The sequence below is a fragment of the Bos javanicus genome, chromosome 6 (assembly GCF_032452875.1).
Source record: "Bos javanicus breed banteng chromosome 6, ARS-OSU_banteng_1.0, whole genome shotgun sequence".
Lineage (NCBI taxonomy): Eukaryota > Metazoa > Chordata > Mammalia > Artiodactyla > Bovidae > Bos > Bos javanicus.
In genome coordinates this window covers 96,201,626-96,224,868 of record NC_083873.1, presented here as the reverse complement: position 1 = coordinate 96,224,868, position 23,243 = coordinate 96,201,626, and the positions used below count along the sequence as shown (strand labels likewise).

The 23,243-nt window shown below is 37.9% G+C and overlaps 1 protein-coding gene across 2 annotated transcripts in view; it reads left to right on the top strand.

Moving 5' to 3' along the window:
* PRKG2 (protein kinase cGMP-dependent 2) overlaps nt 1–23,243 on the top strand; it is a 126,528-nt gene that overhangs the window by 68,679 nt on the left and 34,606 nt on the right. The window contains exons 10-14 of one of the 2 annotated variants that reach the window (XM_061420593.1): nt 363–461; nt 1,946–2,099; nt 3,990–4,126; nt 7,067–7,156; nt 9,653–9,794. In XM_061420593.1, coding sequence (XP_061276577.1) covers nt 363–461; nt 1,946–2,099; nt 3,990–4,126; nt 7,067–7,156; nt 9,653–9,794 — 622 coding nt within the window. Of the gene's footprint in view, nt 1–362; nt 462–1,945; nt 2,100–3,989; nt 4,127–7,066; nt 7,157–9,652; nt 9,795–23,243 lie in introns of those variants that run through there. The other variant, XM_061420594.1, reaches the window with a different exon arrangement.

Below are 23,243 nucleotides of genomic sequence, written 5' to 3'. Positions count from 1 at the left end.
TCCCCCAAACTCACCTCCCAGTACATAAATCATGTAGCCTATTTCCTTTCCACAATCTTCTTAAAAACAAAGAACAATATTGGTAAATCTGAACCACAAGGCAGAAAATTACAGAAATGTCTCTTCTCACTGATAGCCTCTTTGCTTTCAGAAACTCATGGTATCAATTATGTAACTTCCAATAACTATTATATCTACATGTGATGGCAACCTGAATGTAAATAAGTTATTGAAAAATAGTTTGCAAAGTTTTCAGTAACCATACAAATAGGCTTTCATCAGCTGAAGAAGAATGGCAAGTTGCAGTGGTTAACCATCAGCCCTGAGCTTTTTATTTTGTTTTATTCATTTCATTCATTTAGAACATTCAACCAAACAGTGGGGACTTTTGAAGAACTCCAGAAATATCTTGAAGGGTATGTGGCAAACCTGAACCGGGATGATGAAAAAAGACATGCGAAGTAAGTGGAGATGTTTTTCTAAGCTGGATGTGACTCTGGCAGTTGATGAAGAAGGGAACTGAAGGGTGTGATTGGTAACTTCTAGTGTGTTGTCACTAGAAAATTTGGGGGAGTTGTTTTAAATTATTCTTCCACAAAAAGGATACCAATTACCTCTAGTGTAGATATTATTTTAGTCTATAAGTATTTTCTTATTTTTGGTGATGAGTAGTAATGTTTGGGAGAAATTTCCTGATAGGAGGCCTTGGCAAAGAGTTCTTTACATTGACTGGTGACTTGGTTCAAAAGGATACTAATTCAGAAAGGAAGTCTCTCTTGCTTATGGAAATCAAACAGGAATTCCAAGGAACAGCATAGCATTCAGCACCTGGCTTATTTCAGAATATAAGGGAGTGGGACTTCCCTGGCAGTCCAGTGGTTAAGACTTCATCTTCTGATGCAAGGGGTGTAGGTTCAATCCCTGGCCAGGGAGCTAGGATCCCATATGCCTTGCGGTTGGAAAACCAAAACATAAAACAGAAACAATATTCTAACAAATTCAACAAAGACTTTAAAAATGGTCCACATCAAAAAAATATTTTTAAAAAATTAAGAGAGCTATTTATTGCCCTAGTGGTTTTGTGTTGGGTTCTAAATGTAGTAATACTGACGAAAATAGTTTTTGGTTCATAGGGAAAAAAAATCTTTGTAGAATTAAAATTATTTGAAAATCCTTTGCTAAAACATTTTGCAGAATGAATACTTAAGCATGTATTCACCAGACAGTACCATTAAAGTTGAAGAGGCAAAAGTTCTGGAAGACTGATATTTGAGTTTAATTAGAGCATTCAGGCAGACTGCATATTTTTTTTTCTTGCAGGAAATATGTTTGCAGTTTTTGTGCCAAAGGTCTTTTGTAGTAAGAATGGTTCATGAATATATAAGCCAGAGCAGTAAACTTTAATTAAGAGGGGAAAATGAGTATTTCCAAATAACAATACTTAAGCGTAAAGTAAGAAATGTATTTTTCATGTTTCCCAAAGCAGTTATTCTGGTTCAGCCAGAGAAATCTTCGAAATCTAACAAAAATAGCAAAATACGGCAAAGATTCTCAGTGCAGTGTCATCGTGTAGGTGCAGCAAAGGAAATGGCTCTCTTTTCTGGTTTTCTTTTCTCTCATTGACTCTTTGTTTTTTAAACAGCTTTATTGAGATGTATCTCAAATACCACACAATTCACCTACTTTTACCACTCACTGACTCAGTCTGACATTTGTCTTTTTTATTGTGTGTGAGTGTATCTGTTTTATATTTGTATTTTCTGTTGATTCTCTCCCCAGATGTAACTGAATCTGATTCTATAAAATTAGTTGAGATAAACTCTATGGCAACTATGGGCAGTAATTACTGGCAGAAATAAGACTGATGTAAGGGTAGGATTTATGTGTGCTGTGACCCCTGCTTTGCCTAAGGGAGCGTATGTAAAGTTTCGCTTTTCTCATACAGGAGATCCATGTCTAGCTGGAAGCTGTCCAAAGCACTCTCTTTGGAGATGATTCAACTGAAGGAGAAAGTGGCCAGATTTTCCTCATCATCCCCCTTCCAGAACCTTGAGATTATCGCAACACTGGGCGTTGGTGGGTTCGGAAGAGTTGAGCTTGTAAGGGGTTTACGTTTCAAGCATCTGAGAGAAGCCTTTTGACTTTTGTTTTGTTTTGTATTCCAGTGTATCTTGGAGGAATATACGCATTGTTATTGCTATCCAAACGTTACTTTGGACTATAATTGAGAGTACAGTTTTCACTCTATTTTATAATAGTGGGTGTGTGCTACTAAATAACTTGTAATAATGTAGCTGCTATTTCAGCTGCTATGCCACATCCTTTTGTGACTTTTTTTCTTGAGGGCAGCTATTGCAGAATGTACCAAGTAACTTTCCCCAGAGGCTATAAAACATAAAATGTGTATTTCTTAGCAGTAACACTTATGTATACTTATACTCATGATGCATTAACTCTATATAAAGCAAACAAAAATGTGTCCAGTGAAAGGGTCACAGAGATGAAATCTTTAATACCGTAGTTTCATTTCTTAAATAATTCCTCTGCCATGTCTGTATTTGGCTTTCATGTTCCTATTTTTGGGTTGCTCAAAATTTTCTATCCAAATTAAAAAAAAAAAGAAGTTGAATGCAAGGAGGTGTTTGAAGAGCAGCCTTCTGTAGTGCTGATCAAGACAGCTGGGAATTTATAGTCTGATTTCAGCTGCATCTTCCGTATCACACCCTTCTGAGCTTTATAATCGGCTTCTAAAGAGTAGCAGAGCCGTGCAGTCAGATGCTCTGAGGAAACTATGGAACGGTGACCTGTGACTTTACTGGGTAGAGATAATGCTGAACCCTTGGTGACTTCTGAGCCCTTCCTTGCCCAGCAGATCTGTAACCATTCACTGTCCATTAACCTTGGGAACTATGATGACACCTCCATCTGCTGGGTGGCCTGGGGGTGAGCCGATCTGAAATGCTACCAGGAGACTCCGAATAGTACACTCTACACCAAGTCAATACTTCATCTCTTTTGGTCAAAGAGGGGCAGAAATGATTTCTTAATAGGCCAGAGAGTTTGTAGTGTTTCTTATGCCATATGGAGGGATAAGAGAGCCATGTGCTGTATTTTTCATCAAAATCATGGCAAACGATTGAATTAACAATGCTGAGGTTTGTTTTGATATGGTTAGATAATAATAATTGAAACAATAATCCCACCATTGATTTGAAAGTCTGGGCATCAACTAGTGGCAAACTCTGAGTGAAATTGAGGGAGCAACCAACTCTGCACAATTTCATTATTTGTTGAAGATAGTCTGCGTATGGAATTTTAAGCCTATCTGAGTAAATACCTATTGAATTTTAAAAATTTCCTTTTAAAGGAAAATCCTATTTGTCCATCTAAAGCATGGTCTCCAATAGAACTTTCTGCACTGATGGTAGTGTTTGTATCCACGTGTCCAGTAGCATAGCTACTGGCTAGATGTGACTAGAGAGCTTTTGAAATGTGGACAGTGCAAATGAAGGAACTGAATTTTTAATTTTAATCAATTTAAAATTAAATAGCTTTTTGTGACTAGTGGCTAGCAGATTGGATCATACAGATATGAATCGTGGATTCAATAGGTTTTATTTGAAACTCAAAAAAAGTGACTATTACAAAAGAGCAGTTTTTGGCAATTCTGGACCAAGCTTTTCATGTCATATACTCAGAACCAAAGAGATTTCTATACACTCAAACTTCCAACTAGAATATTTTTCTTGTTTCAATACAAACATTCTAGAACCATGTTCCAACTATGTGAATTCTTTTGGAAATGACAATGAAAAGGAAGTGTGTACACCTGGATAAAATTCAGCTTCTAGAGGGATAAAGTGGTGAAAAGCTTCCATGCTATTTAGCTGTGAAAGGATTTGAACTCCTGCTGGTTCACATGTTTTACATAGATATTGCAGATCTTTCCTAGTAAGTTCATTTTGAGGGCTCGTTCTCTTCTCCTCTAGGTTAAGGTGAAAAATGAGAACGTTGCTTTTGCTATGAAGTGTATAAGGAAGAAGCACATCGTTGACACGAAGCAGCAGGAGCATGTCTACTCAGAAAAGAAGATCCTGGAAGAGCTATGCTCACCCTTCATTGTGAAGTAAGTGAGCGTTTCGCTCCCAGAATTTTAGCATCTTAGGTTCTTCTTTGGAGTGCTTCTATGCAAGCAGACAGAGGAGGAAGAGGAGGCCCTTCTCTGAATTCTCCAGCCTAGTCACAGCGACAATACATAAAATATTGGAAGTCTGAGAACTGAAGTCAGAATCCAGATTTTTTTATTCTTGAGTAAACCCCAGGAAAGTGTGTGTGGGTGTGTATGTGTGTGAATATAAAATTATTGTTTTAATAAATTGAATTACTTATTTAATTCAGACCTAATGCAGAATTGGGAAGCAAGGATTCATGTAGAACCCCTCAGGGGACGTGCTGAGTTGAATTTCTGCAAAAAGTGGCATTTGGACACACTTAGGCTGCCGGGAGCCGGTCCCTGCAGTTGTCAGCTGCTTAGTGGTGCCTGACTCTTTGCGAGCCCATGGACTGTAGCCAGCCAAGCTCATCTGTCCATGGAATTCTCTAGGCAAGAATATTGGAGTGGGTTCCCATTCGCTTCTCCAGGGGATCTTCCCGACCCAGGGATCAAACCTGGGACTCCTGCATTGAAGGCAGATTCTTTACCATCTGAGCCAACGGGGAAGCCTGGTCCTTGCAATGCCAGATGCCAGAAGAAACACTTCCCTACAGTTCCTGTTCTTTCTGTAGCTATGACCAGAGTTTAGAACAGAAACATATTCTAAGCCATGGCTCTCTTGTGAATTCATGGGTTAGTGGTGTAAGCCAGTTAAGGCACATATTTTCACACCTATTTTCATGCCCCTAGAGTGTAGTTTTAGAGATTTCTAGGTGAGGTAAAATGCCACTGTAATGAGGAGAATTTATGCTTTTTGATCAAATGCCTTGAGAGAGTCTTCCTGCCTATCCATATTCTCAGACCCATATTTTTTCAAGATAAAAAAAAGTCTGAACCCAGGCAATACTGGCAATAAAGTCATCCAATTATTTTTATATAAACTATGTGTCCCTCCCCTCTTTTAATCAATAATTCATTAAAAACTATCATGAACAGCTTCAGGGCATGGATTAAATTTTATTCATTTTTTCATTTCCTGCCCTTTGCAAAGTAGCTGGCATAGAGTAGGGCAATACTCATATTAAGAATAAATGTTAATGACAACATTTATTATTGAGAAAGTAACATGTGCCAGGCAGTCTTCTAAGCAAAATATTAATATATATATCTTATATATATATATATTTAAAGTGTATATTATATTATTATTATATTTATATTGAAGGTAAACGTGAATGTTGCTCAGTCATGTCCGACTCTGTGATTCCATGGACTGTAGCCAGCCAGGCTTCTCTGTCCATGGAGTTCTTCAAGCAAAAATACTGGAGTGGGTAGCCATTCCCTTCTCCAGGGGTTTTTTCCAACCCAGGGATTGAACCCAGGTCTCCTGCATTGCTGGCAGATTCTTTACCAGTTGAACTATCAAGGAAGGCCATATTTACATTATATTATATAATTTATATGTATCTTGTAATTTATTTATATTGTTTATATAAAATAAATAATATAATTACATATAATCAATATGTAATCAAATGAATATACATTTGTTATGATCCTCAAAATAAAACAGATAAATGTTATGATTTTCCTTGTTTGACAAGAGCAGTGAGAAAGCTGATGTCACTTAGCTAACGAATAGCCAGTCAGGGACTCAAGCCTAGGCAGCTTGGATCCAGAGCCCATACCGAAACACTTCCTAGATTACTTCTGCTGTCTGTACATGGTACGGCTGTCCTGCTGTCTGCATTAGCCTGGTGCTAGGGAGACATGGGCATCTCTTGAGTAAGACCCAGAAACTGCTTTCCCCCAGCATTGTAGTATGGTGCCCTGCCCACATCCCACATCTGGATTGAGACTGCCATTCCTCCAGCTTCTGTGAGTCTTGCCAGCTGGGGACTCTGACTAATTCTCTCTCCAGCCATTGCACCGAGGTAAAGAGACCCACCTGGCCCCATACTCTTTCTCCAGGCACATTCTGCATCGAGTGATGGTTCAGGTCCTTGAAGCTGAGGCTTTTGTAAAATTACAGGCCAGCTCTCCCTCTGCCCAAGTCTGCTTCCTTCCTCCCCATGGGTGTTGGTCCCAAGAGCATTTCCCACTAAACTGACTGCTTACAAATTTCTGTCTTAGGGTCTGTTTCGTAGTACCAACTAGAAGACATAAAACACAGGCATGAGTAACTGTTATGCAAAGTGAAAGTGAAAGTCGCTCAGTCGTGTCTGACTCTTTGCAACCCTATGGACTGCATATTCCATGTAATTCTTCAGGCCAGAATACTGGAGTGGGTAGCCTTTGCCTTCTCCAGGGAATCTTTCCAACCCAGAAATCGAAGCCAGGTCTCCTGCATTGCAGGCGGATTCTTTACCAACTGAGCCACAAGGGAAGCCCAAGAATACTGGAGTGGGTAGCCTATCCCTTCTCCAGTGAATCTTCCTGACCCAGGAATTGAACCAGGGTCTCCTGCATTGCAGGCTGATTCTTTACCAACTGAGCCATCAGGGAAGCCCTGATATGCAAGGCAGATCTTAAAGGAGACCATGCAGAGATCTCAGGATCTGGGGAGGAAGGGAAGGCTGTATTTAGTAGGGGGGTTAATGAGCTACCTAATCAGGCAGGTGGCCCCAGAGCTTGATCTTGAGGGGTGGATAACACTTTTATTACCATGGAACTGAGATTAAGAAAGTCTGTGGGTAGCGTGAAGGGGAGTCCAAGTAAAGGGATCAGCAGATGAAAAACCAGGGGAACAGGAAGGATCATAGTGTTCAGTGAGCATCCAGTGTCTTTGTCAGATGTTTGGAAGGAGATGAGGACCATCCTTCAAAAAGTTATTGATGATGCTTTTAAGCAAACTTGAAGATGTTTTAGAACGGGATTTCTAATAATAATCGTGTTTTTCTTTTATTTTCACAGATTATATCGCACCTTCAAGGACAATAAGTATGTATACATGCTTCTGGAGGCCTGCTTAGGTGGGGAGCTGTGGAGTATATTAAGAGACAGGTAATGAAAAAGAATTATATGCAATAACTTTTGTCTGTTCCTGCCTGGCCTAAAGGATGCTGTATTCATGACTATTTAAAGAAACATGAAGAAAGTCACTAAGAAATGAATCTAAGGGACTTCCTTGCCTCTCCAGTGGTTAAGACTTTGCCTTCTAATGCAGGAGGCACAGGTTCAATCCCTGGTTGTGAAACTAAGATCCCAGATGCCTCATGGCCAAAAAAACCAAAGTGTGAAACAGCAATATTGTAACAGATTCAATAACGACTTAAAAAAAAACATGGTCCATATAAAGAATCTTAAAAAATGTCTTAAAAAAGAGAAATGAATTTAAGAATAAATTGATAAACAAGTAGTAATAGTGATATTTTATGAGCTAACATTGTAATCATGTAATAGGCCCCCTGTACCAGTAGTCTCTGTCATTCTCGTATTAGAGATTAAAGAAACCCAGGCTTAGCATGTCAACCATCCATATCACATGATTAATATGAGGCAGAGTATAAATCCAGATGTTACTGACTCTGAATCTTGAGAAGGGAGATGACGAAAGGGGTGGAGAGTGGTGAAGTTGGGGCTGAAAAGCAGAGTGACATGTCTGCAAAGACTCAGCTTCACAAAAGGAATGATTTCCAAACAATCAAAATCATAGGTGTTCACTGAGCTCCACCTCCATACAAGGCTTCCGAGTTGACGGTATGGGGGTTTTCTAAACAATGTACACTTTTCTAACCCAAAACCATGTAACGTTTTCCTCCAGTGAGTTTGGGTTATATTTTGGGAGATAATGTAATATATAATTTTAAAACATTCCATTATTTAATGTGGAAAATAAATATGATGAAGAAGTTGGCAACATAAGTAAATGTCCAGTAAGTGTTGTGGGCACTGAGCTCAGAATAGAGGAAAGAGAGAAAAATGTGATGGCCGTGAAAGGCCTTGAGCTAAACTCTAAGGACAAAATTTGGAAAGACAGTAAGGAAGAGAACTGATTTAAGAATCAGGAAAGTTGGAGTAGGATTAGGTCTTTTACTTGCTGGGTGAGAGCAGAGTTTGAATAGAAAACGACAACAGAAGAGCTAGCTTTGCCTTAGGTTGTGGCGGTTAATGCCAGGTCAGACATTTAGGCAGCATTCCCTGGGCCAGTGGTTCTCAACCCTGGCTTCACCTCACAATCTCACGGGAGCTTTAACAAAGTAAAAATGCTGTGCCCTGATGCCAGACTTTTATTTGGTTAATCTGCAGTAGAGCCAGAAAATGATTTTTAGCTGCCTTTCAGGCAATTCTAATGTGCATTCACGGTTGAAAATCACATACCTACCTAATAACAGACTTTTGAGCATCCAAGCAGAGATTTATCTGTTGTACTAGGAACATACTGATGGATGGATCAGGATGAGGTAAGCCTGGATGTGTTGAGGAGACTTGCATGATACCTACAGAAGCATCTGCATCTCCCATCATTGCTTTAACAGGCAAATCTTTTTAGAATATCTATTTAGTGGTGGTAGTTCTTAGTACCCGTTAGGCACTTTGCCATGTCCATAAAACAGCCTCGTTAAGTCAGTAGTAAACCCATTTTAAGACAGGTATCTGAGGGTCAGAACAGCCAAACAACTGGCCTGAGGATTCAGTAAGGGGAAGAAGCAGGACTCGAAGCTGGTTTCTCTCATTCCAAAGCCACAGCTTTCTACTATGTTCGGTACTTAGTCGCTTCAGTCATGTCCGACTCTTTGCAACCCCATGGACTGTAGCCCGCCAGGCTCCTCTGTCCATGGGGATTCTCCAGGCAAGAATATGGAGTGGTTTTCCATGACCTCCTCCAGGGGATCTTCCCAACCCAGGGATCGAACCCATGTCTCCCACATTGCAGGCAGATTCTTTACCATCTGAGCCACAAGGGAAGCCAAAGTGTAATAGCTTTCTATTATACCATGCAGCAAATCACCACCAAATTTTAATAATTTAGCGTGTAAACCTACACACAGTGCTGGCACAGGGCAACTCTGGTATCATCAAGGTGCACCAAAGAGGAAAGAGTTATGACCCTGTTTCTACATGGGTTATATTACAAAGTATACAAACAGGAAATGGAAATGAGCACTGGACTCATTTTAGTCAAGCAATCAAGTGCAGTAGTCTGGTTCAACCTCTCCCTTGAAATAGTTGCATTTTCTCCAGAGTTTTCCATAGTTGTCTTTAAAAAGTCTTGTTTTCTTATCCTTTCCATTTTGTATGTTTGGATGTGATTACCAGAAACAATTGTTTGAATGTAGACATTTTAATTTTAGTAAATTTTAGTAAAGTGGTTCTTGTTGGCATCAAGCATTCACCTAAATTTCTTTATGATCTGATTCATTGATGCTATGAAGTACTTTTTAGTGCTAATGCCTTATAAAGCATTTATATTGCATAAATATATAATATTATAATTGACACCTAGAATCTGCAACCAGGATGTCTAGAGTTTTAAGAAGGAAAATGGTTTCATTGCAGAGGCAGCTTTGATGAACCCACCTCCAAGTTCTGTGTTGCCTGTGTGACAGAAGCATTTGATTACCTGCATCGACTAGGTATTATCTACAGAGACCTGAAACCAGAAAACTTAATTCTAGATGCTGAGGGCTATCTTAAATTGGTAAGGCAAATTCTTATCCTGTGAGATATTTCTAAACATAAAGTTGTGCTGTAGTTGCAATTCTTTTTTTAAAAAACTTTTATTTTAAATTAAAAAAATGTTTATGTTTAATTGGTGGGTAGTTGTTTACAATGTTTTGTTGGTTTCTGCCATACAACACTGTGAATCAGTCATAAGTATACATATATCCCCTCCCTCTAGAGTCACTCTCTCACTTCATCCCTCGCACCCCCAGCTGTTCCCACTCCTCTAAGTTGACACAGAGCATCAAGCTGAACTACCTGGGTTATACAGCAACTTCCCACTAGCTCTGTTTGGCACATGGTAATATGTATGTTTCAAATGCTAGTTTCTCAGTTTGTCCCACTCTTTTCTTCCCCCGCTGTGTCCACCAGTTGGTTCTCTATTCCTGCACTGCAAATAGGTACCTCAGTACCATTTTTACAAAGCAATTATCTTTTAATTTTGGTTCACTTGTTATTCTTACTTTTCGAGATATGGCCTTTTAAATCAGCATACTTAACACAGGGAATGATGTTACAAGCACATTCTTTCTAGCCTAAGAACTGAATGTTTCAACCTGCCCCCCGACTAGGATCCAGATAATAGAATTGCTTTAAAATTGGATTTTGTTAGCATTATTAATGTTAGCATAAAATGTTACCATTTTAATGTTTTGTTAGCGTTCTTAATTTTTTATTGGAATATAGTTGATTTACAAAGTTGTATTAATTTCTGCTGTGAGTCAGTTATACACACACATATATCTACTCTTTTTAGATTCCGTTCCCGTATAAGTCATTACAGGGTATTGAATAAAGTTCCCTGTGCTATTCAGTAGGTTCTTATTAGTTACCTATTCCACATATAGTAGTTGGTATGGGCTTCCCTGGTGGCTCAGACAGTAAAGAATCTGCCTGCAATGTAGGAGACCTGAGTTTGATCCCTGGGTCAGGAAGATCCCCTGGAGAAGGGAATGGCTACCCACTCCAGTATTCTTTCCTGGAGAATTCCATGGGCAAACATGACTGAGCAACTAAAGCGTTCACCTTTTTTTTTTTTTTTCATCTGTCAATCCCAGTCTCCCGTTTTATCCCTCCCCTGCCTCCTGCCATGGTAATCATGTTTTCTACATCTTTGACTAAGCTTCTGTTTTGTAAATATGTTTATTTGTACTGTTTCTTTAGAGTCAACATACAAGCAATATAATGTGATACTTGTCTTTCTCTGACTTACTTCACTCAGCACGACAATCAGTAGGTCCTTCCATATCACGGCCAATGGCATCGTTTTGTTCTTTTATATGGCTAAGTTATATTCCACTGTGTATATGTACCACACCTTCTTTATTCATTCCTCTGTTGATGGCCATTTAGGTTGCTTCCATGTCCTGAATACTGTCAATACTGCTGCAATGAACATTGGGGTACATGTATCTTTTTGAATTATGGTTTTCTTCTGATATATGCCCAGGATTGGGATTGTTTGATCATATAGTAAGTCTGTCTTAGTTTTTTAAGGAATCTTCTTACTGTTCTCCATAGTGGCTGTACCAATATGCACTCCCACAGATTGTGTAAGAGGGTTCCCTTTTCTCCACACCCTCTCCAGCATTTATTGTTTGTAGATTTTTTGACGATGACCATTCTGACCAGTGTGAGATGATACTTCATTATAGTGTGATTTGCATTTCTCTAATGATTAGTGGTGTTGCGCATCTTTTCATGTGCTTCTTGGCCATCTGTATGTCATTAGCATTTTTATAGAATGATTTTAAATAGGTTTTAATAGATTTCTGCTACATAGAGGGATTGGCTGTGAAGAATAAGAAAAGAAGATAGTATGGCTTCTGTCTCAAGATAGCTACTGTCTGAAGAAGGAGAAAAGATGCACATATGAATGTTGGTAGTTTAAAAAAATATTTTTTAAAATGATTCTAAGGTCAAGCAGGGTTGAGAATCAGAACACAAGGTCTGATTCTATAGGTCCCTTAGGTATAGAGACTTTCCTTGTCATGCATCTTTGTAATGGATACAATGCCTAACGTGAAGCCCTTTGCATGTCACAAGACAGAAAAAAATGCTACCATTCATGTAAACTGCATTAGATACAAAATTATAAGAGAACTGCATGCTCAGTCGCTTAGTCATGTCTGGCTCTTTGCAACCCCAGGAACTGTAGCCCACCAGGTTCTTCTGTCTATGGGAATTTTTGGGGCAAGAATACTGGAGTGGGTAGTCATTTCTTCTTCCAGATAAGAGAACTGGGTGGTCATAATTGAGGAGAAACCAGGCATTTTGGACCTCAGGAGGGAACCCCATTAGGAGGGGGAACCCAGGCTGATTTTAACTGTGTCCATCTTGTCAGGAGCTCAAGGACATTAAACCATGCCTGAACTTAACATTTACAAAGATATTAAAAGGTTCTCATATCAGAACATTAATAATAGCTAACACTTAATGTATAAAGCTACTGTGCTGAACATTTTGCAGTTAGTATGTTTAACAACTGATAAGATAGGTTTTATCATCCATATGTTATAGTGTGCAGTTTAGCCTTAGGAATTAAATTTATTATGTGTAGTTCCTAAGTGATTTCTCTCCATAGGAAAGGAGTAAAGTAAGTTCTTTCCTCTGAAATCTGGCTAACTTCCAAGAAATGTTTTGATCCATTCAAGCTTTACTTTTTCTATGAAATACAGCTTTGAGAACTGGTGAGGTACTAACTCAAGGCCTTGATCACTTGTCTTCTTCACAATTCCTTCATTGGCTATGCCTCTTACAACACTTTAGAGAAGGCTTTTGGAATATTCTAGAAGTAAAATAATCATGAGGGATGCAGATATCCATTAAATTCATTCTTTTTTAATACCTGTTTTTAAGAAATCGGGCATCATATTCTCCCTTTGTAGGTATAGAGGTCTGTAAGCATCTCTTCTGTAGCCATTGTAATCCATCCAGCTAACTCATTTGCTAACCAGCCAAATGAAGAGTAATAACTAAAGCTTTTAGAGATTAAGAAGTGTTGAATATTTCCATTTCTACCTATATATCAAGCTAGATATAATATACTGATTTTCTCTTACTACAAAAAGTCTCAAGTACTGGAAGAAACATGAAAAGCAGTATTATATGCGTGGCTGAGTTTATAAGACAACATTTGGATTCCCCTGAGGCTGAGAACCAAGCTTGGGCTGTAGTGAAGGGTGGAACTCAAACACTGACTCTCCTGTCTTGCGGTCACCCAGCGATCCTAGGTGGCCTAGAGAGGTTTTATTTTAGTTGCTGTACCCTCCGGGAACAGGAGACCAAGTTTTGGACCCGGGCAATGTGGGAAGTTGAATCAGAGAACATTGTCCAGAGCCAGGAATCATACAGATTGTGCTCTCAGAGAAACAGGAAAAGGAGGCAGGGGGAATCAAATTTCTAAAGGCAGAAAGACATGCTTTTCTCATTATTGGTCTCTTGGTAGAGGAACCAAAGAGTCTGCTCTAAGAATACTTGGCCATAGGCCGGCTTTCCTGGAGTTTTGGGTGCCCGGTCTTTCAGGATGGAAATGCCCAAGCAAAAATTTAAATGAAAAGGGAGCCATGTTGGTAGCATGACCAAGTTTCCAGGAACAAAGTGTATTTTCTCTGGAAGAATGTTCTCTCAATTCAAGTTACAGAGAATTCCCAGAGATGAACTTCCAGGGAATATAAACTCATGCCAATAAAATAAAATAAAAATATGTGTGAGGCAATAAAGTGCCAGGAGCATTATTTGGCAGGAATGTAAGAGTCTCATAAATCGGAGTAATCAGATACAGAATGTAAAACAAATGTGTCTAAGTCTTTTAAAAGTAAGAGAGGAACTAACAAATGAGTAAGGAACAGAACCTCTCAAAAAAGACCTAACCTGTTTAGAAAAAACATCACAAATAAAACTTCTATTAAGAAATTCAGAATATCATAATTGAAATTAAATATTAAATGGAATTTTCATTAATGGTGGAAAAGCTTGCATTGGACTAATCTTGCTGAGTTTAATTATGATACATATATAAAAGTGTACAAAAACATTAGAGAGCAACAAGAAATAGACATTCAAACTTTGAAAAAAAAGAACAGCACTGGGTGAAATCCACATTAATATAGCTGTTCATTTCAAAGCACTCGTTGGTGTATAAGATATGGAGGATAAACCTTTAGTTAACATTGTATCTAACAGTGAAATATTGAATATTTTCTATTTAGATTGTGAACAAAACAGGATTATTTTCTTTCACCAGTTTTTTCAGCATTATAACAGAGATCTTAGCAAAATAAATGAAACACAAAAAAGAAGTGAAAGGCCAAAAATTAGAAAGGAAGAGGCTACCTGTCTTTATTTGAAGACAACACAATTGTTTATGTAGAAAAGCATGAAGAATCTACCAACAAATTCTGGAAAGGAAAAATAAATTAAGCAGAATTACAGGTACAAAGTAAATATACAAATAAAAATTTATTAAATAATTTTTATATGCTAGCAGTAAATATTCAAGAATGAAATTAAAATGCCATTTGTAATATCAAAAATTATAAAATAACTATGAATAAATTTAATGTGTAATACCCCTACATTGAAAAATACAAAATTTTGTTGACAGAAAACTAACTAATGGTAAAATATACTATGTTTATAAATTGTGTAACTCCATAGTTGATAAGCTGTTCAGTCTCCTCCAATTGATGTACATATTTAAGGCCATTGCAATAAAAGGTGGAACAGCTGTTTTTAGAAACAGAGATATTTATTCTAAAATTTACAAAGAAATGCAGTTTAGGAAAGTCAATAACCACTTTGAAAAAAGAAGAAGAAAAAAGGAATTTATAATAACTGATGATATTATAAAGCTCACTATAAAGCTGTAGTAATCAAGGCAGTATGATAAACGGCTTAATCTAACAGAATAAAGTCCAGAAATAAACATATATAGTTAAATGATTTTAGGAAAAGGATGAAAGGCTAGTTTTCTCAGCAAGTATTGCAGAAACAATTGGATACACATGGCAACAGAAAAGGAACATGACTTGCACTTTACATTATATAAAAAAATTAAATCAAGCTGGATCATGGACCCATAAAGCATCCAGAAGTATATGTGAACATAAGATGATATATTTACAACATGGGATAGAGACTTCTTAGAACACAAATAGTAGTAAGGATAAAAAGTTCAGGTTACTACAACAAAAATACCATAGAGTAGGTGGCTTAAACAACAATTTACTTAGTTCTGGAGGCTGTGAAGTTCAAGGTCAAGGTGTTGGCTGATCTGATGTGTGGTCAAGGCCAACTTCCTGGCTTACAGACAACTGTCCTCTGTCTTCTTTGTATGGAGGAGAGGGAGAGAGAGAGAGAGAGTGCTCTCTTCTGTCTCTTCTTATAGAGCTACTAATTTCTTCATGAAGGTTTCACCTCATGACTTAATTAGCTCCCAAGGGCTTTACCCTCAGATACTATCACACTGAGGATTAGGGTTTCAACATACAAATTTGGGGGGAGGGTCACAATCATGTAGTCCTTAATAATTAAGCTTCATCAAAATTGTTTTAAGTTTTTGAGAATGTTTTATTCTCAAAATCAAAATACATTGTAAAGAAAATGAACAGTCATGCCACAAGCTGGTAGAAAATACTTGCAATGTATCATTACATGACAAAGGACATGTATCCAGAAATATATAAAAAACTCAATAATAAAAGACAATCCAATTGGTAAAAAATGATCAAAGATCTTGAAAAATTACAAGGGAAGACATAAGAATGGTCAATAAGTAATATCAGTCAGATCAGATCAGATCAGTCACTCAGTCGTGTCTGACTCTTTGCGACCCCATGAATCGCAGCACACCAGGCCTCCCTGTCCATCACCAACTCCCAAAGTTCACTGAGACTCACATCCATCGAGTCAGTGATGCCATCCAGCCATCTCATCCTCTGTTGTCCCCTTCTCCTCTTGCCCCCAATCCCTCCCAGCATCAGAGTCTTTTCCAATGAGTCAACTCTTTGCATGAGGTGGCCAAAGTACTGGAGTTTCAGCTTTAGCATCATTCCTTCCAAAGAAATCCCAGGGCTGATTTCCTTCAAAGCAAATTAAAACCATAAGGATGTGCCATTTCACACCCACTAGAATGACTATAATTTTAAAGGTTGACAATACCAAGTGTTGGTGAGGAAATTTTCCTAAATTTCTAGTAGGAAAACAAAATTAGAAAACTTTTTGAAGAATAGTTTGTCAGTTTCTCATTGAATCAAACACACCTATTCTATGACAAGAAATTCTATTCCTTGGAAGAAATTTCACTCCTTGGTATTTATCCAAAAAAATTGAAATAATGTTTCAAAAATTTTGGACAAGAATCTTCATAGCAGCTTTTTCCTGAAAGTCCCAAATCAGAAAGAGCCAAAATAATCATCACCAATTGAAGGTATAAATGTATAGTAGTGCATTCATTAACCGAACTCTTCTCAATAGTATAAAGCAGTGAATTAGTATGGACTTCCCTTGTGGCTCAGCTGGTAAAGAATCCACCTGTAATGCAGGAGACCTGGGTTCGATCCCTGGGTTGGGAAGATCCCCTGGAGAAGGGAAAGGCTACCCACTCCATATTCTGGCCTGGAGAATTCCATGGAATGCATAGTCCATGAGGTTGCAAAGAGTTGGACACGACTGAGTGACTTTCACTTTCAACTTTTCAACAATAAATTAGTATAGGTAATAACATGAATAAATTTTAAAAAGCATGTTGAGCAAAAGGAAGACAGATACAGAAGACTAGCCTCTAGTAGCCTGTTTATGATTACATTTATTGAAATTGTAGATTAGATGGTAGAAATTAATACAATGGTAGCCTCTGGGAGGATCATTTGACTGCAGAAGGGCAGGAGGGAACTTTCTGAGATAATGGGAATGTCTGTCTCTTGACCATATGGTGGTTGTGGTTACAAGACTATAATCTGCATCAAAGTTCAATGAATTATACTCCCCAAATCTGTGCATTTTATTGCTTATAAATTATACATCAATTTGAAAAATGGAAAGGTTAAATAGTAGATGATTCACAAGTAAAGAGAAAAATCAGTGAATTGAAAGATAAAATTTCAGAATAAAGCATAAAGGCTCAAAAAAGATTGAAAATAAGAGAAATGAAGAGACTTGGAGAATAGAGCAAGAAGTTCTTAAAATGTTCAGTTGGAGTCCAAGGTAAAAATATAGAGAATGAGATAAAAATACTTAAAGAAATAATGGCTGAGAATTTTCCAGAAAACATTTCCGAATAAAAAAGGCCATTCAGGTAAAGGAAGTCCAAAAAATCCCAACTGAGACAGATTGTATTTATTGTAGATTCTGCTTTTGCATAACAGATCTTTCCAAAATTTAATGACTTACAACAGCAAGAATCCTGGTTGAACTCTCACGGTTTCTGCGGTTCAGGAGTTTGGGAGTGGTTCAACTGGATGGTTCTGACTTAGGGTCTCTCAGGAAGTTTCTGTCAAGTGTTGGCTGGGGCCACAGTCACCTGGAGGCTTGATTCAGGCTAGAGGATCTGCATTCAAGGTGACTCACTCCTCTGGCTGGCAAACTAGTGTTGGCTGTTAGTTGGGGACCTTAGTTCTTTTCCATATGAATCTTTCTCTTTCTGGATCGAACGTCCTCAAGGCATGGTGGCTGGCTCTCCCCAGGGTGAGTCATTTGAGAGACCTAGGAATAGCTACACTGCCTTCCAAGATTCAGAGTCACACTGGCACTTCCCTATGTCTTCCACTGGCCACGTGGGGCCAGCCTGATCCACTGTGAGAGAGGTCACCTCTGAATACCAGGAGAAGGGGATCATTGAGGCTATCTTGGATGTTGGCTATTATAATATGGTGCAGAACCAAAGCTAAGAGAAAGTTTTAAAAGCTATCAAAGAGAAATAACAGTTTGCACATAAAGGAGTAAAAATTATACTTTCAGTTGATGTCTCAACAGCAGCCATAGCAACCAGGATGCAATGGAATAATATCTTAAAATTGTGAGAGAAAATAACCAACAAACTTGACTTACAAATCCAGAGAAATTATCTTTCAAGAGGGGTGAAATAAAGGCATTTTTCAACAAAGATAAAGAGTTAACCACCAACATCCAAAGCATGTGCTTGAGGGAAACGGAAAATCCCTGATGAAAGGTCTGAGATGTAGTAGGGAGTGGTGACTGTAGAAAAATGTAAACGTGTGGCTAGATTTTTCCAAATTATGCTATAATGTAATAATTATCACTGCTGCTGCCACTGCTAAGTCGCTTCAGTCGTATCCAACTCTGTGCAACCCCATAGACAGCAGCCCACTAGTCTCCTCTGTCTCTGGGATTCTCCAGGCAAGAATACTGGAGTGGGTTGCCATCTCATGAGAAAATGCTAAATAACTGAAAAACAGCAGCGTGTAAGCTGAGAGTAGGTGTAATTGGAATCGAAGTGGAAGAAGATGTCAGTCATTTTAAAAGAAGGCAACAAAGGAGAACAGGAAGCCTAGAAAAAAAAAAAAAAAAAGCAAAGAGAAAACACAATCTGAAAGGAGAAAGAAATCTAATGTATGTAAATAGACTTCACTGTTTAGATAAAAACCAAACACTGCCAAATAGATTCCAAAAATAAAAATCAGCTACATGAGGTTTACAAGAGACAGACCAGAACATGAGGGTGCAGACAGGTTGAAATGAAAAGGATAGAAAATAATATGTCTGGGAAATATTCAACAAATCGAAAAGCAGGTTTCATTATGTTGGTATCAGGGAAGAAGTATTTCTAGAGATAGAGAGGGTTACCATATGATGATAAAGGGTTCATTTTACCATGATGATGTAAAAATCCTGATCTTTCAATTATCTATGAAAATGCTTCAAAAGTAAGAAGCTGAATGACAGAACTCGTAAGGAGAAATGAACAACTGTAGGAAAATATGACTACCTCTCACAGAAATTGAAAGAACATTCAGACTGAAAATCACTAAAACTTTAGAAGATGTGTACAACACGGTTAATCAAGTTGATATAATTGATTTGTAGAATATTGTTGCCAATATTTACAGGATGCCATTTACCGCATTTGATCATATACTGGATCATCAAGCAAGTTTCAGGAAATTTAAAAAAAAATAGAAATTGGGCTGGCAGTCTAGCAGGGCTTCTTCTGCTAGAAGGTCCTGAGGGGGTCGCAGTAGAGATGAGGGCAGTGCAGTCTAGTGGTGTAGTGCCCAGCATGTCAGGAATGCACATCTGGGTGGACACTGGGCAGCCCAGACTCAGACATTAATGAACTTGAGGATGAAAGACTCCTTAAAGGATGACCTTGGCCTTATTCTTCAAATTTTAATAAGTGGCATTTTCATCTCTCTTTATCATTTCTTAGCAATATCAGTGAGAGGTCAGATATCTAAGGACTATAGTAAGAAAGGCTTCCCCTCACCCCCAGCAAAGACTAACCAGCTAAAGCCTGGAGAAAAGACTTAAGTAGGAAGAAGGTCTGGATTTTCAAAGTGTCTCCTTAGAAACTACAGAGGCTTGCTCTTTGGTTTTAATTACAGAGAATGTGTTTGTATGAGGGATGAAGACTTAACTCTACTCTTCTTCCCTGATTCATGATTGAGAATGCCACACTGGTTCAGTCCCACAAGGAGCCCATGTGGTCCAAGCTGTCTCCATCGGGAAAAATACTAGGTTGGAGATTAAGGATTAGCAGATACTACTAATGGACCAAGGAGATTCTCACATCACTAACACTTATCTGCCCATCCAATATTTTCCTAAATTTTTCTTTCAAGGCCGAAGGAGAGCTTTTGAAGGCAGTTGTGATCGAGTCCTCCTTCTGGTTATCATGAATGAATCAGAGTTGATACTAAGATGTAGGATAGTATTTAAAGAATTAAAAAATGACCTTGTTCTCAACCCAAACAGAATTTATACAGTAGCTAGCCTTCTGCAGGAAAAACTTTGTTGTAATACAATAAATCTCAGTTGTCTTTCATCAATAAATGTTCTGTATGATTAAGCTATTTAACTCATTTGAATAATACACCTCATGTGAACACAGAATACCTTAATCTTATTTCTATTGAGTATGGTATAAGAAAACACATTAAAAAAAAAGAAAACACATTAAATGTTGATATTATTACCTATTTCTTTATGATCTTTCTGCCCCTCTACCCTGATTGCCTCATAATATCAGACTGTGCTGCAGTATTTATTGCTAGACTTAGTACACTGCTTAGCATAGAAGAATGAATGAAAGGCCGATGAGGCAGTTTGCTCCTCACTCCCAAAATAAGAACATAAAGGTTTTGTTCAGTGACATCAAAGTATGTAAGATAAAAATCAATAACAAAATTTAAAAATCAGGAAGAAACCACTAAAAAGATTCATCTTGTTGGAATGTAAAGGATATTTCAAAATAATTCAAGGATCAGCGAAGGAGAGATTTTAACAAGATTATAGAACCGAATTGCACAATACAGAATACTACACATCAATACATATGTGTTGCAACTAAATGATAGTGGGAATAATGTTTATAACTTTTCATGTTTCAAGTAGGAAATAAAGAAGGCTAAAAATGAACTAAATATGCATTCAACTTAAGAAGATGGAAAAAGGGGAAAAAGAAAAGAGAAGGAAAAAAATAAAGAACATGAAATAATTAAACATAAAATAAAAGGATACAGAACCAGGATGTTTTGGAAAGACTAATAAAACTAACAAACTGTGAAAATACTGAACAAAAGAAAAAGAGAAGTATTACAGATAAATGCTATTATGAGTGAACATGACCATAGTTATAGCAGAGATTTACATGGATTCGAAAATATTTGAGCAACTCTGTTGCTATATATAATGTACTATAAGTGTGTGTAAATGTGTGTGTTAAGTTACTTCAGTCGTGTCTGACTCTTTGTTGACCACATGGCCTGTGTACCCACCAGGCTCATTTGTCCGTGGGATTCTCCATGCCCTGCCCTCCTCCAGGGGATCTTCTCAACCCAGGGATCGAACCAGCATCTCTTTTGTCTTCTGCATTGGCAGGGGAGTTCTTTACCACTAGTGCCACTTGGGAAACCCTAATATAGTATACAGTATATATAAATGGTTGGGGCCTGTGAGAGTTCTCTTCCTGGTTTGCAGATAGCCATCTTCTCTGTGCCCTCACATGTCGGACAGAGAGAGAGGTCAATCATCTTTCTTCTGTTTTTTTTTTTTTTCTAAGGGCACAAATCCCATTCATGAGGGCCTCACCCTTATGACCTGATTACTCCCAAAGACCCCTCCTCCAGATATTATCACAGTGAGGACTAGAGTTTCAAGAGGAATTTTAGAGAGACACAAACATTCAATCCATAACACATGAGATCTAGAAAATTTACTTCAAGGATTTTCATTATGAATCTTATGCAGATTCTTTAGAAAACAGTGAAAGATAATTTCCATCTTATTCTATAAAGCTAGTGTAAACTTGATTCTTCAAACAAAATGCCTAAGGAAGGCAAATTAATGTCCAACCTCACTCATGAATTAAATGTAAAACTTATAAGCAAAATCTTAGCAAACTGAATGCAAATCTAAGCAAAACTTAGCAAACTAATGCAAATCATAACTAAGGCTGGCTATATCTCAGGAAAGCAAGCATTGCTTTTAACATTAAAAATTTTATCTAACCAAGTCACCACTTAATAGATTAAAAACTAAAAACAATTACATATAATAATTACCTCAATAGCTACGGAGGCAATTTTGATGTTTTTACATTCAGTCATGATAAATTCTCTTAGCAACTAGGAATAGAAATAAATTTTATTAATCCAGTGAAAGATACCTAACAAAAATTTAGAGTAACCATAATGATGAAACATTTGAAGTTATGCTTTTAAAAGTCGTGGTATAAGTACTTCTATTTTAACAGAGGTTCTACCCAATGCAGTCAGATATAGATAAAATTTAAAGAAAGATCGGAACATAAACAACAAAACCTATTTTCCCATGTGACATGATTAACTGTAGAAATCCAGAATATAACAGCAAATTATCAGAATTTAGCAGAAAGTTCAATATGGTTGCTAAATGTGAGATTAATAAAGCAAGAACTCAGTGTATTTTTAAATACCAGAAGCATAGTTGATAAATAGGAATATAGATGCCATTTACAAAAAGCATACATATCATATAAATAAACTAAGTATCTAGGAATGAATCTGGCAAAATGTGTAGAAGCTTTATTGAGAAGCTTATACGAAGTTATAGAAAGATACTAAAAGACCTAAAATAATAGATTCATCCTCTCTTCTTTAGGGCACAGAGCTAGAGCATCCTCCCCCATCCCCCACCTTTTGTATGGCTCATTGTGATGGTGTTTCATAGTTCTATCTCATGAAATGTGAGCTGACCTGGGCTGATGGTGTGTGGTGCAGCAGACTTCTATTCAGTCCTTCTGGCTTATGGCCAATGAACACAGCTGACTGGAGGTTGGTAGAGCCCTCAGATGGAAGGAGTCTGTGTCCCTGAGCTACTACTTGGAGATTTCCCTACTGCTCAGGAAAACCCATTATGCGAGGAAGAAGGAAATTAATGTAGAGTTTAAGGGTTTATACTTTCCTGATGTTTGTTGCTGTGGCTAGCATTACCCTTACTCACTCAGAAAGATGTACTAAGTTTAAAAATAGGAGGAGTCAACATTCTAAAGGTAACAATAGTTTCCAAAAGGATCTGCAGATTTGATTCACTTCCAGTGGAATTCCAGGAGAGCTTTCCCTGAAGCTTGGCAAAAGCTGATTGTAGATTTTATACAGACTGACCAAGGGCCAAGAACAGCCAAGACATTTCTGAGGGCAGATGAGAACATGGGAAAGGGGAACTCTCTCTGATATCAGAACAAATTATAGTGCTTTAGCTCAAATTACTAGCGGGGCAGCAGTGCAAATTAAAATCACAATATAATACAGTCTATAAACCACTAGACTATTCAGTTCAGTCACTCAGTCGTGCCCGACTCTTTGCGACCCCATGAATCACAGCACGCCAGGCCTCCCTGTCCATCACCAACTCCTGGACCTCACTCAAACTCATGTCCATCGAGTCAGTGATGCCATCCAGCAACTTTCCTTCCAAGGAGTAAGCGTCTTTTAACTTCATGACTCCAATCACCATCTGCAGTGGTTTTGGAAAAATAAAGTCAGCCACTGTTTCCACTGTTTCCCCATCTATTTGCCATGAAGTGATGGGACCAGATGCCATGATCTTTGTTTCCTGAATGTTGAGCTTTAAACCAAATTTTTTGCTTTCCCCTTTCACTAGAGATCTCTAGTCTTTCCCAGGTATGACCTAAAGCAATCCCTTATGATTATACAGTGGAAGTGAGAAACAGATTTAAGGGCCTAGATCTGATAGACAGAGTGCCTGA